General features: G+C 36.9%; 1 protein-coding gene across 1 annotated transcript in view; it reads right to left on the bottom strand.

Annotated features, from left to right (window-relative positions):
- The window catches only part of SLC9A9 (solute carrier family 9 member A9), a 588,021-nt gene that overhangs the window by 215,651 nt on the left and 356,092 nt on the right, over nt 1-16,278 (bottom strand). Inside the window, exons 10-11 of the mRNA XM_002759520.7 lie at nt 14,911-15,024; nt 13,244-13,355 (exon numbers count right to left, since the gene is read on the bottom strand). Of these exons, the coding sequence (XP_002759566.1) occupies nt 13,244-13,355; nt 14,911-15,024 (226 nt within the window). The remainder of the gene's footprint in view (nt 1-13,243; nt 13,356-14,910; nt 15,025-16,278) is intronic.

The raw sequence follows: 16,278 nt of genomic DNA, 5'->3' as shown, positions 1-16,278 counted from the left end.
GAAAACAAGTCTATGGGGCAGGCCACAGTTCTAAGCTGTTTCTCAGATATTCTGAATTCATCTTAATCACGTAACCTTTTCTTAGCAATGGAAACTGTGAGGACTTAATGGGATCTGCAATTCATATGGGTCTACTGTACTTGTCTGCTCCATCACAACAGTGCTGCTTGTGGTTATTCATTATCCAAGATGACTTTCCTTGTGATTGCTTGACACAGTTGTTAAATCATTATTCGTGGCTCATTTCCTGCATAAGCTAGTTAACCCTGTCCTGTTTGGAGACCTCGGAAAACCTACTCCCATTGCTTTGGTCACTAATGCTTGCTCCAAACTGCACCGGGGCTCACCTGGGAGAGTTGGGGGCTTGGTGGAAGTTTCTTTTCTTGGAGAAAGTTTTGACCCTCTGCCCTATTAGCTTGTTAGTGGCCTTGTACTGGTAAAGAAGAGGCAGTGACATAATTAATGACACAAATATGCCTAGTGTAGGAAGGAGATGTAGCATGGGAAGGTAAGAGAACGTTGGACTCTAGGTATAGGGGCTGCAAAGAGGTAGGCTTGGACAAAGAATTCCTGACAGTGTGATAGTGTCAAATGGGCTAAATCAAAGCAGGGAAGGAAGAAAAGTCCAGTTTTTAGAGGGGCCCAGACTCTCAGCTAACTCTTGTCTATACATCTAAAGAAATCTTTTTTCCTAGCTGAAGGTAAGTTTAATCTGATTCTTCACTGACTGAAATGTACAGTTTTAGTTGGGTATATCACTCATTCACCTATTTATATACCAAATAGCTATAGAAGGCTACTCACCTCCAGGTAGCATGCTGGGTGCTGAGGTATAGAGATAGGCATTTTGTCTTCACTAAGCTTCTATTCTAGAATGAATACAGGCAGGCAAACCAAAAATCATGGTACAGAGTGATGACTACTAGGGGAGGAAAGGTATTGGGTGCTATGGAAACAGATGAGAGTGACACAACCCAGACCAGAGAAGTTACAAGGGCTTCTTATCAGAAGAGATGTCTAAACTGAGATTGAGCCAAGGAATATAACAAGGCCGAGTGCAGTGGCTCATGCTTGTAATCCCAGCACTTTGGGAGGCTGAGGCAGGCAGATCACAAGGTCAGGAGTTCAAGACCATCCTGGCTAACACGGTGAAACCCTGTCTGTACTAAATATATAAAAAAAGAAAAAAGAATTAGCTGGGAATGCTTGTAGTCCAGTTACTTGGGAGGCCGAGGCAGGAGAATCACTTGAATCCAGGAGGCAGAGATTGTAGTGAGCCGAGATCGCACCACTGCACTCCAGCCTCTGCAACAGAGCAAGACTCTGTCTCAATTAAAAAAAAAAGAGTAAAGCAAATCAAGTGAGTAAGAAAGTGAGTGTGGGTGGATGTGGAAAGGGTTCCAGGCAGAAGGACAGCCTGCGTGAACGGGGAGAAAGACCTTAGCATGCTGAAGGAACTGCAAGAAATTCAGTAACTAGATAAGCAGCATCGTGCTGATCAGATGGCAGATGCTGAACAAGAGGCAAGGCTGGCATCTAGGAGGGTCTAAAGCCAAACAGAATGAGGTGGGAAAAATGTATTGAAGAGAGAGGTCCAGAAAAAAAACCATGAACTGTGATTACATTCTGAAACATGCTTCTCAAATTTCCATAAGCACATGAACGACCTGGGGATCTTGTTAGAATGCAGATTTGGATTCAGTGCTTTGAATAACCTTCCACGGGGATAAACTTTTGGATATCCAGGATCAAGATAGCATGGAAGTGTCCCCTTTACATGGGGACTGGTAATTATTGTGGGACAGTCCTGGTAGCTTAATGGAGTTCCATTAACTTGCACAGTCATAGACATAGATTCTTATTTCTAGGCACTGCTGAAAGAGTGACCTTGGTTCTTCACTTTCATGAATTCCATTTATGTTTCCTTTCTGGCTGTCATTGACGTCACCTGGATAAGGCCACTTTGGGCTCAAAGTCTCACACTGGATTCTCATCATGGATTGATCAGTGGCTTACTCAAAAGACACTGGGAAAGGTGGTCCACACCTTGGCAGCGGCTCTTAACTGCGTTTCCATAGAACACTGGTGTTCCATGAGCTGCAGAACAGTGCTCCACAAACCTTGAGTGACAATGGCAGCCTTTTCACAATTGATAGGGGGAAAAACACATGTTAATAAAAAAGTTTTCCTCATTTAGTTTGTCTTCCATGCCTATCCTTTGATGTCAGCAGCTGTTCGAATGTGAACGAGTGCTAGTGCACGACAAAATGAGTCAGGACATTAGTAGCAAAGCCTGGCACTGGTTGGTGCTGTTGTTTTATGGCTATGTGAGCTCATGGAGGATGTTTTGTATAAATCCATGTACTGTGGTCACATTTTACTGGTTAAAACTTTTTGTAGTTTTTGTGATAGGACATATTGGGATTTCAGTATCTTCTAGAAAGTGCAGCAGAAGTCAATGAATTTGAGAAGCAGTGTTCTCTGACGTATCATCTGGCTCCTAAACCTCCCCAGGTGCTTTCCTAAACTCTCTCCTGGTTAGAGAAGCTCAGCAGCTCTGCACTGTGACTCCAGCCCAGAGGTTCACAGGATCCAAGTCACAGTGCTTTTGGGAAGGCTGCCAGGGCTCAGTCGGGCTTGGCATTTCCCCTCCTTCCAGCAACTCCTGGCTCTTATTTAGTTTTAAATTAAATAAAAATGGCAGCACATAGATTTGAATGAAAACAAGTGACCTGATCTTTGTAATATGCACCACATCAATAGGGAAGCTAATTTGTGCAAAGCACATCTCCTCCTTTAATTTAAACAACAGAGCGCTGCCTCTTTGGTTTCAAGGGAACTGAGAGCCGAGGCGGGGCTGTTCACTCATGGCATTAACTAGGGCTGTGCTCAAGAGCAACAAGAACAGTTTCAGGGGAGCTTAGCATTCCTCTTAAGCGCTTTGTGCTGGGTGTCACACGATATACCAGAGCAGTTATGACCTCCTGGCCTTGAATTTAAACAAGGTCTTAAAAATGTCTCAGGGTTCGCTCCCCCAATCGACTCTTGGAGATACCAAGATCAGAATTTGCATTATTAAAAACTTCTCTAGACAGAGGAGACAGATTCCTGACCTTAATACCCATGTGGCATTTTCATGTTCCAAGGCGTCATGTGTGTAGATGATTAGTCTACAGAAAATAAGTCAGGTGGGATTCATGCTAGGTGAGAAATTCAGTGTGGACATTCAACTAAATGAAGTGACTGTCAAGTGACCCTGACAGTCACTTCAGTTTTATTGACTCTAGAGGTAATGGGTAGAGGTGGGGGTGGAGGGGGGCAGTGGGGTCATCCATGAATAATGTGAGCTTTGCTCAAAAACATTACTGAACTGGAGCCATCTACACAGCTTCAAGTCCTTGCTTCAATGCTCACTAAAGGCCATTCTCACTACCAGGAGATGAGTCAGAAGTAGCTGAATCTTTCTTAAACCCTCCCCTCCAGGTGCCTCCAGATTTGGAGGCAGGTCTGCCTCAGGTTTTGTGGGACCTGAAGTTTATACATTTTGAGGCATTCTTTAAGAAAAATAATACAAAATATCTTACCTATGCAAACTTTATGTGCTCATCAGAACACATTGCTAGGGCCCTTCTTGGGATCTTGGAAAGGGCCACGTGAAAGATATCCTGAAGCTTACGTGTCTTAACTTCACAGAGAATCCACTTCTGCTTGGAAGGCTTCTCCTGCCCAGTGCCAAAAAGGCATTAAGAAGTTAAGGGTAATGAAAATGAAAAAGCATTTATCATGTGGTAGGTACCACTGACTAAGACAGAAATTTTAGGTTCTTATTTGGTCTTTGAGCCCTCTCAGGTGTGCTGCCTTACTGAACCAAACTTGAGCCAAACCAGCTTTCTCTTAAGGGCAGGGCCCTCATTTTTGTCTTGTTCACACAAATACCTACTCAAGAGAATGCATCAATGAATGTCTGCTGAATGAATGAATATCTGGATGACTGTGAATGAGGAATTATAGAAATAAATTCACACTCCTTTTTTAGATCGAGTGTCATGATTTACCTTCTCCAAAGTACTCTTTGCAAAATGTTTTGAGCTATGTGAAGAAAAGCTTCATCTAAATTTATTCATGAAGCAGGCCAACTAGATGGTGTCAGAGGGCTACTAAAGTCATTCTCTTATTGGATGAAAAAATAGTCATAATTTAGAAACATTAAACTATATTTAGAATCAAGTATTCTTTAAGTGGATTGGTTTTTTTCCTTCTGGGTTGAGCAGGTGTTGTTCTCACACACCTAGAAAAGGCTAGATGGTGTGTTGTTTCATCTATTTTGTTAACCTTCTCCTCTGGCTTAAGTTACCTTAAGTTGACCTTCTAAATGCTTTTTTTTCTGGGAAATATATTTAAAAATTTAGGACCTAAGTAATGTATAGCTATTAGAATTAATGCAGAAAATCAACACTGAATCGGGAGCATTTTCTTCTGAAGAAAAATATCACCCTGTGTGTGATGACCTCACCTAATATGTCACCTGATACTTGATGGGAGTCAGTGGGTACAGTGTAGATCTTCAGCCTATGGCTGGGAGGGGATGTTGCCCACATATTGGCTTTGTTGTGAACTGGATGGGGGTCAGGTTTGCATGAGGGACATGTTAGACATGCTGGGGTTGGCCTGGATAGGAAAAACATGATTTTGATTTAACAACAAAAGTTAAATCAAAATCACGACTTTGAAGGTAGATCTCATGACTTCGAAGGTAAATCGGAGGTTGTATTATATAGATGAGAAGTTCCTAAATTCAAAGTCAAGAGGCCTGGGTTCAACTCGGGGTTCAGAGATTGTGAGCAAGGTACCCAAACTCCCGATGTCTCATTGTTATTATTTTTTAATCTGTAAAAAGAGACCAATGATGGGATTCTGGGAACATGGCCGAGTAGGAAGCACCAGGAATTTGTTTCCCCATGTAGATAACTATTATAGTGGCAGAATCTGTATGATGTAACTGTTTTGAAATTCTGGAGTATATTGAAAGATTGCAACTTCTAGGGGAAGGCTTGGGAGGTAATTGTGGTTAATTTTGGTCAATTATAGTTCTTAGCACAGTAGCAGGTATTCTATCCTTCACCCTTGAGCCCTGTAGCAGGCAGCTGTGCAAGTGTTCCTGGAGCAGCTCACCCTTTGCAGGAGCCAGGACAGGAAAAAAGGACTCTGTTCTCCAAGTATAAAGAATCTGTGCTCTGATCACCGATGCTGGTTCTGATCAAAGAGATGCAAACAAAATCACCACCATTGTTGTTGCACCTCCCCTTATTGGGGAGCTTCTCTCTTCTGGCTGGATTGATTGCCAGGAGATTTAAAGGGCCAGCACCCTATTAATTTTTTCACCTTTGATTTTCCCCTTTTCTCCTTTTGGGGCCTGATGTTAAAGATTAGGTCATTAAAAAAAAACTGTATAGTGATCTGAGATCATGCCACTGTACTCCAGCAGAGCAACAGAGTAAGATTCCATAAAAAAACAAACAAACAAAAAAAAACAGCAAAAAACAAAAACAAAAAACCTGCATATACAAAGAAATTCGGAAGTGACTTTGCAAGCCCAGGGAAAGGCATGGGCTTAGAAAGGACCTGAGAAGACCTTATGTTTATACCTCGGGCTGATTCCCAGAACAGATACAATCTACAACAACAACATCAACAACAATAAACAAACAAAATGAACCCTTCAAATCCAGCAAACTCTGGGAAAGGGAACATTTGCTTTCCAGGGTTACCACAATATTAGAGTCAAGTTTTAACAAAAAAATCACAAGGTATAGAAAGAAACAGGGAAGTAAGATCATTCAAATAAAAAAAAAAATAACAGAAAATATCCCTTAAAAAGACCTGATAGCAGATAAACTAGACAAAGACTTTTAAACATACTTTAAAACAACTATCTTAAAGTTGCTTGAGAACTAGAAAGAAAATATGGAGAAAGTTAAAAAAAGGTATATGAACAAAAAGGAAATACAAATAAAGAGACAGACATGAATATAAACACATAAGAAGCTTCCTGAACTCCAAGGACATGAACTCAAAGATGTGGACTGAAACACTTTCAAACATTTTAAAGAAGGTTGAAAGCATCAAGAGAGAAAGGACTCACACATATAAGCGATCCCTAACAAGATTATCAGCAGACCGCTCACCAGAAACTTTGGAGGTCAGAAGGCAGTAGGCTGATATAGTCAAAGTGAAAAAAAAAAACCCCAAGAAACCAAAAAACACCTGTCAACCAAGAGTTTTATAGGTGGCAAAATTGTTCTTCAAAAGTGAGGGAGAAATTAAGACATTCCTAAGTAAACAAAAGTTGGGGAGGTTTCCTTATTATTAAACTTATCCTTTAAGAAATGCTCAAGAGAGTCCTGCAGGGTGAAATGAAAGAACACTAAGTAGTAAGTTGAGCCATACGAAGAAATAGGAAACTTAGTAAAGGTAAATACACAGACAACTAGAAAGCTAGTATTATTGTATGGGTTGTAACCTCAGTTTTGCTTATGTGATTTAAGAGATAAATACATTGAAAAATCATCAGTATAGGAGCTAAAATTATTATAACCTTGATTTAAAACTCCACATTTTGTTTTCTACATAATTTAAGAGATTAATGTACATTAAAGAATTATTAGTTTGTATATTTAGGAATACAGTATAAAAAGATACAATTTTGTAACATCAACAGCCAAAGGGGTAGGGACAGAGTTATAAAAGAGGCAGAGTTTTTGTATGTTTTTCATGTTAAGCTGGTATAAATTTAAATTAGAATGTTATAGCTTTAGGATCTTAAGTGTAATCTCCATGGTAACCACAAAGAAACTAGCTATCGAATATATACAAAAGAAAGTAAGAAAGGAATTTAAACATTTCACTACAAAGAATCAACTAAACACAAAAGACAGTAGTACAGTAAATGAGGGAAAAGAGTGCTGTAAGATGTATAGAAAATATATTTCAAAATGACAGAACCTCTTTCATGCCAGTAATTACTTCAAATGTAAATATATTAAACATTCTAATCAAAAGACAGGTTTGGCAGAATGGATGAAAACATATGATTCAGCTATATGCTGTCTAAAGAGACTGATTTTAGGTCCAATGACACAAACAGATCAGAGTGAAACACTAGAAAAAGAGAAGAGGTTAGCTTTGCTAATATCATACAAATCGATTTTAAGTCAAAAAGTTTACAAAAGACAAAGATTAAAAGTTTCAGTACAGCAAGAAGATATAACAATTATAAACATTTACATACGTGATGATAGACATACCTAATAATAAAAAGCTGACAAAATTGAATGGAGAAATAGACAATTCTACAATAATAGTTGGAGACTTAGGTGTACCACTCTCAACAATGAATATAACCAGATCAAATATAAGGGAACAGAAAACTTAAACAGTATGATAAGCCAACTAGATCTAACAGACAATACAGAACACTCTACCCAACGACGATAACATACATATTCTTCTCAAGTGCACATGAGACATTTTCCATGACAGACCACACATTAGGCCACACATTAAGACTCCCTGACAGATTTAAAAAGATAGGACCACAGTGGAAGTTAGAAATCAATAACAGATGTAAAACTGGAAAATTCACGCATTTATGGAAACTAAATAACATGCTTTTAAATAATCAATGGATCGAGAAAAAAATCAGAAGAAAATTTAAAAAATACTAAGAGATGAATGCAAAGAAAAACACAACATACCAAAACTCACAAGACATAATGAAAACAGTGCTGACTTACTTTACACAGGTTAAAAAGCAAGACTGACCTCAAATCAACAACCCGACAACCTAACTTCACAACTTAAACAAACTAGAAAAAGAAAAACAAATTAAACCCAAAGCTAGAAGAAAGGAAATAATAAAGATTAGAGATAAATGAAATACAGAATAGAAAAATAATAGAAAAAGTAAATGAAACAAAAGATGGTTCTTTGAAAAGATCAACAAAATCGACAAACCTTTAACTGGATGGACTAAGAAAAAAGAGAGAAGACTCAAGTTATTAAAATTAGAAATAATAATGATGATTTCACTACCAATTATAGAGAAATAACAAGAATTAGAGGATAACAATAAGAGAGTACTATGAATAATTTTATGCTAACAAATTGAATAACCTAGATGAAATGGATACCTTCCTAGAAATACAAAGCTTATCAAGATTAAAGCATGAAGAAATGAAAAATTTGAATTAGACTTACAACCAATAAGAAGACCCAATCAGTAATCAAAAATCTCACAGGGAAAGGCTCTGGACTTCGTGGCTTCACAGGTGATTTCTGTCAAACATTCAAGAAAAACTAATACCAATCTTTCACAAACTTTTCCAACAACTTGAAGAGGAGGAAGCACTTCCTAACTCATTTTATAAAGCCAGCACTACTCTGACATCACAGTCAGAAAAAGACATAGTAAAAAAAACCACAGACTGGTATTCCTTATGAACATGAATTGAAAATTCTTGACAAAATACTAGCAAATTGAATTCAGCAGCATATTAAAAGGACCATATACCATGACCAAGTGAGATCTGTTTGTGAAATGCAATGTTGTGTATAACACACAAAAATCAATAAGTATAATATACCACATTAACAGCATGAAGGAAGAAAGTACATGATCATCTCAATTGATACAGAAAAATCATCTGATAAAATTTAACACTTATGATAAAAAACCAACTAGGAATAGAAGGAAACTATCTTAACATAATAAAAGCTGTATATAAAAAAATAGCAAACATTATGCTCAATGATTAAAGACTATGGTCTTTTACTATTGGGTCAGGAATAAGACAAAAATGTTCACTTTGATCACTTCTATTCAACATCATACTGGAAAGTACTGGAAATTCTAGCCCTAGCACTTAGCCATGAGAAAGAAAGAAAGGTATTCAACCTGAAAAAGAAGAAGGAAAATTACCTCTGCTTACAGATAATATAATTTTATATGTAGAATTTCCTAAAGATTTCACAAAAAAACCTGTTAAAGCTAATAAATGAATTCAGCAAAGAAGCAAGATATAAAGTCAACATGCAAAAATTAATTCCTCACAATGAACAATCTAAAAATGAAATTATAAAATAATTCCATTCACAATAGCATGAAACATAATAAAATACTTAGGAATTAATTTAACCAAGGAGGTAAAGGACTTGTACAGTGAAAACTACAAAACATTACTGAAATGAAGTAAAGGAAAATTAAAAGGGAAACACATCCTATGCTTATGGATTAGGAGACTTAACATTACTAAGATGTTAATACTACCCAAAGTAGTCTACAGATTCAATGCAGTCCCTATCAAAATCCTAATGGCATTTTTAAAGAAATGAAAAAACCTATTCTCAAATTAATACAGAATTTCAAGAGGCCCCAAATAACCAAAACCATCTTGAAAAAGCACAAAGCAGAAAGAATCATACTTCCAAATTTCAAAACTTACTATAAAGCTACAGTAATCAAAGCAATGTCAAATATCAAAATTAACTCAAAATGGATCAAATACTTAAATTTAAGGCCTAAAACTACAAAACTCTTAGGAAAAAAATAGGACAAAAATGACACAATATCAGATTTGGTAATAATTTCTTGGACAAGACTCAAAGGGCACAGGCAACAAAAGAAAAAACAGACAAATTAAACTTCATGAAAATTTCAAAAAATATTGTGCATCAAAATCTGATGTAAACAGAGTAAAAACGCAGCTCATGGAATGGAATAAGACATTTGCAAATTAAATGTTTGATAAAGGATCAGTATCCAAGAAATAGAAAACTCCTATATTTTCCTATATTTTAAAAATGGGCTTAAGTCTTGAATAGACATTTCTCCAAAGAATATACACAAATGGCTAGCAACTCATGAAAAGATGCTTAGCATCACTATTAATGAAGGAAATGCAAATCAAAAGAACAATGAGCTATACTTCATACCCATTAGGATGACTACCATAAGAAAAAATAAATAAAATGGTAAAGTTACTCGAAAACACAGTATGGTAGTTTCTCAAAACATTAAAAATAAAATTACTATTACTATAAAAATACCAGCAATGCTACTTCTGGGTATATATTGAAAAGAATTCACAGCCAGGTTTTGAAGAGGTGTTTGTGTACCCATGTGTACAGCAGCATTGTTCACAACAGCTAAAATGTGGAAGGAACCCAAGTGTCCATTGACAGATGAATAGATCAGTAAAATATGATATATACATGCAATGAATATTATTCAGCCTGAAAAAGGAAGGAAATTTTATAATATGCTACAACATGGATGAACTTTGAGGATATCATTCTAGGTGAAATAAACCAATCACAAAAGGACAAGTACTATATGATTCCACTTATATGAAGCTCCTAAAGTAGTCAAAATCATAGACACAGAAAGAATGGTGGCTGCCAGGAGCTGGGAGGAGGCAAAATGAACTGTTCAATGGGTACAGAGTTTCAGTTTTACAAGATGAAAAGAATTACGGAGATGGATGGTGGTGATGGTGGCGCATTATGAACGTATTTATAACACTGAACTGTACTCTTAAAAACGGTTATGAGAAATTTTATGTTATGTGTATTTCACCATAATAAAAAAACAATGAACAAAAGAGAGACCAATAATACCTACCCTATCTTGCTGTGGCTATGAGTCTCAAAACAGTGCCCATGAAAGGTCTTAGGAAGATATAAAGTGACTTTTGAGCATGGCATCAATGATTCTATTATATAACTATGTAACATTGCTATCTCTTCATTCAAAAGCTAAAAAAACCAGTGTTTTAGTAAAAAATCCAGTGTTCTTTCCACGATGTAAAAGAGTACTATCAATATTAACTTTTAATAAAAATGACATTAGAAATATAAAGAAGAAACTCAATCTCTCTGATTTGTTTCAATGTAAAAATTATATAAAACAAAAATCCAGTCAAATACATAAAAGAAGTGCACATTGGCCCAAGATGATTGCACACTTGAGTTAAAGCTGCTAAGCTCTAACACCAGCAGATGACATGGATGCTCAATATGGAAGAATATGGGTGGCATTCTCTGGACATCAGAGTCATATGTGGGTAGCTGTCCTGAAAATTTGGCATGATGGTCTTTTTAATGATGGGAACTAACTGATTGTATTCTCATGAATTAAACTAATAATTTCAACCTTAATATGATAGGGTTATTGTTTTTCTTCCAGAGTGAGGATGCTGTAGAACAAGGCCAGATAGTAATATTTTAGGTTTTATGCACCATATGATTACATATGGTTCACAACTCTGCCACTGTAGTGCAGAAACAGCCATAGACAGTAAGTAAACAGAGGGGTTGGGCTGAATTCCATCTTAATAATATTAACAAAATAGCCATGGACCAGACTTGATTCAAGGGTTATAGTTTGCTGACTCCTGGCTTTAGAATATCATAAAGATAAATTCTGGACATCCTCCTATCCCCTGGCTGTACACATCAGATTATTGGCCTCTACCAGTTTTTAATGCAGTTCCAGTCCTACAGCTAAACAAACTTAGTTCCAAAGCCTGGCGAAACCATCAAGCCAGGTGGCCATTTGGCCAGACACTTCCCATCCTAACATGATTATCTAAGGCCTTACATTTTTCTCAAAGCCTTCTTTGTTAAATAAAGCAATGTTTAAAATATAATATTGAGGCTTTGAAAATAAGCTGCTATTCTCCAGAGTAAAGTTACTGATGTTTTGATGGGAAAAAAGGAAAAGTGCTTTCCAACTCCCAGAAATGTTTTGAAAAAATACAAACCAATGCTGGCTTCCTATTTATGAGTGCTCAAATTTACCTTTTGCTTTCTCATAATGAAAGTCAACCCATTGTCAAAGTTCATTATTGTTCTAAGTCAAAAATCACCTACCCCTCCTCACCTTCCTTATGACTCTCTCTCTCTCTTACCCTAACATGTCTGGAAATGTTAGGAAGTGCTGTCAGAGGCCTTCAGAAGGGCAAATTTAACTTTGGATCTCCATTTGTCTGTATTTGAATCAATGACTTGCTCTCAGCTTGGAGCTGCCCATTTTACCATGTGGACCAGGCTAGAATGGCACTGAAGGCAAACAAGCTTTTTACTGCTTTCAGAAATGTGGATTTTGAGAGACACTTGGTTGGGTTTAGGTGGAATCTCACAGACCTGGGTTCAAGAATACTTTTGTTCTTGGCCAAGTTTCATAACCTTTTTGAGATCCTGAACCTCAGTTTCTTCATCTACAAAATGTGTTAATATTTGCTTCACAGGATTAATTAAAATATAGAGTAGCAAATAGCAAGTATTAATAAATGTTCATTTCTCTCACTTTTTCTATATGCCCCTATGTCCTGTAAATAGTATTTGTTCATGTTGATAGCAAGTTGTTTTGTAAACTCTCATGTATGCCCCAATAACTGCCTCTGAGTATACTGTAAATGTACAGCCACATAGGAATTATGTAAGGATCTCCACAAAAGGTCTTTGAACAGGGAAAGACTGAAGGTAGGAAAATTAATTGACTAAAGAGAAAGCATAATCCCCAGAGTTTTTCAAGGTCGGAAAATTCATTTGGTTTATTTTCTTTCGAAAAGGAGCCTTGAGGTGTGGTGTAAGTAATTAGGACACAAATGTCTTGAGAACAGAGACCTTGTCAGTTTCATCAATCAGTGGGCAGAACTCATCTCAGGCACCTGGTGAGTGCTCAATTAATATTTGTTTTCTCAACTAACAACGGAGCATACTTAGGCCTGATTTGCTTTTGTATTAACTGAGGGGAGTTTCTGGAGTTTTGCATAAGGAAGGGGGATTTTACAGAGAGGGAACACTGAATAAGGGACATTGGATAAGAATTTCACCATTTACCCTGAGCATACAATTTATGAAATTAAAATTAAAATTTCCTAGTATGAAAAATTGATCCAAATTGGGTCAGGGGAAAGTCTAATGTCCATTCTAGGCCAGTTTCTGACCAGATATGGTATCTTGAAGCCATACTAACAAGATTCCCTTTAATTTCATTTGCCACCACTTTGAAAGAGAAATCCTGCTCTTCCTCAGAACTTACGGAGAATCAGCTTGGTGTTAGGTACAATGGGGTAAAGAAAAGTTGTGTCCCCACGAGGGTTCTAAATTTCCTCAAGATTTCTCATGTTCTACAAAAGTGTGAAAGAACCAGCAGCATGAACACATAATGTAGTTCACATACCTGAAAACATCATCATATGCTGAAAGTTCCAGGGGATCTTCTGTTTCCGGCCCAGATTCAGGAGGAAGGAGAGGGGATAAATGTTGCAGGCTCTGGCAACAAAAATTGCTAGCTATAGATAAGCACAGGGAAACATTGAGGAAAATGTTGTTGCAATGATGGCTGAATCCTTGAACTTAAATATTATGTCCTTAAGCTTCTCTGCATTATGACCCAAAAAACCAGAAACAAACATGTCAATTCACATTTGTCCAGCTTGCTTCCAAAATTTGTATTTCAATGCCAATTTATTTCCAGAAATAATAAAGAACTCTGCCTTTCTTTGATACTTGCTTTAAAATTGTTAGCCCAATGCCATTTCAATCACTGTAAAGTTTCTAATCACATTTATATTGCTGATAACTGACTATCCTCAATTCTGCTGTAAAATGTGAGGTAGAGACTGTTCAGATACTGTGACATTATCCTCCCAAATGGCACTTTAGAAAATATAAATGTGCTTCTGTTCACGTTCACCATCTTGCTTCTTACCAGTTTATATTCCCTATATCTAGCAAGCTTTGCATACCTTTTTCTTTTGGTAATTAATTTTGAGAGGACTTACCTGTCTAATTACATAACTGTTACTCTACATGGCAATTTGCTAAAAATCAAAGTTTTATAAGTAAAAATCTTTGAAGATATTGGTGCTGTTTGTCTTTCCCTTTTTGTTGTCTTTGACTCCTTCCCAGTTGGGCTATTCTGGTTTGTCCTCAATGGGACGGAGTTATTTGGGAAGAGGTAGCTTCCTTTTAAACTATAGGCTTTAGATGAAATTTTTAGGGTTCAGCTGAATACTCAATGAAAAGAGACTAAGAAGCAAATGCAGATGTTAAACTGCGAGGGATTGCCTCTCCTGGCTGTTAGGATTATTTGTGGTTCAAGGTGGCATCTGCCCATCTCTCAAGTGGGAAGAAGTACAACAGATGCTGACTGTCTTTGGGGACATTCCTAATGGCTAAACATTCTTTTGAATAGATAACCATTCCCAGTGGAAATACCTCCTGTCCCAGGCCTAGAGCTGGGAAAATCCTCTGCATTAAAAGTGAGGTCTAGATTTTATCTGTCTTCATAGGAAAGGAAGGGTGCTATCTTATCCAAATAAGCCTACATTTGAACAATGCTTATGATGTTGAAAACACATGCATCGAGCTAATTTCATTTGATTTTCTGTCCTGTTTTTGAAGTCTTCATTGGAAAAAAGATTTTATCATCTTGCAATGAAAACATTTCCAAAGCTGAATAATCCTGGATGCTTCTTGATATACTCTAATGCAGATTAAAGTCTGTTTCTCTATAAAGAATACACTGACATAATTTTTATGTAAATGATTCACAATTATAGTTAAACATATTTTGAATGCTTGAAAAATATAATTTCCTTTAGTTCCACCCCCCCCATTTCCATAGTTATTTCCAAAGTTCTTATCCTGAACCATAATTATGCAATGAAGTCCTAATTTCTTAGGATGGTTTCTTCCCCTAACTAGAAATCACATATCTGCCTTGTGTCTGAGACTAGCAGTGGACTTTAGGAAATTGCTTTAATGATTTAACAGAATAATCAGTAAAAGTAAGTCTTTCGTTACCTTCTCTAATCACCCCATGTTCTGTATGAAAAAGGATACAAAGGCTCCAAGTATAAAAAGAGCATTAAAGATATGATTCTGGAACGTGAACAGTGCCAGGCCCATGTAACAGAAGATGACGTTCTCTGCCAAAAAGTTCATAAATTCAAACAACTGAAACAAAAACATAAAACAAAAAATATTAATTTTAACTCAGGTTTTAGTGCACTTATTTTCTTGTACCTGTATTTGACAACTGGCTGGGTCTCCTTTATCTGGAAGGTCACCCCTTTGGACTTGTGCTTAGCCTTTCGAGGAGGATGGAGACCCTGGCTCTTGACCCAGGGACAGGTGCCACAGCCACATCAACAACCCATTCTTTCCAATTTAAGGCTGCCAGAGACACCCCTGGCTAATATTAACCAGCATGATCCTTCCATGGAACAATGCCTACTAATACGACAAAACAGTCCTGTTAAAGAAACTGAAGCTAAGTGATTTGCTGAAGGTATACTGTAGCAAATGACACAAAGATTGTTTAACCCTTCTGCAGATTACCCAGTAGATCCACGTGACTTCCTACGCGCCAAACAACTTGTTTTTAAAGCTTAAACTAAATTACCCTTCTCAGGCAGGCAGGAGGGACAATGTTGGAAAACTTAGAAACTTGAAATAAGGATGAATGTCAATTATATTTTAACATTAGAGTGATTGGTATATTTCAAACCCCAGACAATGAAACTCATTAAATTGACTGATGTAGGTATATCCATTAAATGTCTACAATTTTTAGCTGCTAAAAAGAAAATGATTAATCCCAGAGATGAGTTTTTGCAGCAAGAACACAATAGATACATCAAATCCAGTCAGAAGAATAGAATAATAACATGCTATGATGAGGGATGTTCCCAAGAGTTATTCTTAGACCATTAACTAAACAATTTAAGTTGAACATGAAAAACATTCTCCAAGTTTCAGATTAAAAGTAAAAGGGAAATGTGTCCAGGAACTACACCAAAGGCAGATTTGGAAGAGACTTTATTTGATGTTTCAGACTTTTCATTTGGAAGTTTCTGAAACTTCATTCCTGGACCAACATAAATCACAACGTTAGGTAAGTATCTCTGGAGGCATTTCTCTTGACTTTTTAAGGACTCATTATTTTTTCATGTAATGTATTTACAGCCCCACAAATAATGCCCAATACTGTTCACTGACAGTTAACAGAAAGAAAAGTAGGATCTTGTCAGAAACGTTATTTAAAACCAGTAACAGAAAGAAAGGATTAAAAAAGAAACAGCCCCTTTGGTACAAGATAGTTTTTTCTGCAGGAGCAGCCATCATCAATTACCCTGAGTGCTTGCTTTACATTCCAGGCTGGCTCATGGAAACAAACATTGTCACCAAAATAACCACAGAAAATTTGAA

This window comes from Callithrix jacchus, chromosome 17, assembly GCF_049354715.1.
Source record: "Callithrix jacchus isolate 240 chromosome 17, calJac240_pri, whole genome shotgun sequence".
In the NCBI taxonomy this organism is placed as follows: Eukaryota; Metazoa; Chordata; class Mammalia; order Primates; family Cebidae; genus Callithrix; species Callithrix jacchus.
This window is presented reverse-complemented; position numbering and strand designations above follow the sequence as displayed.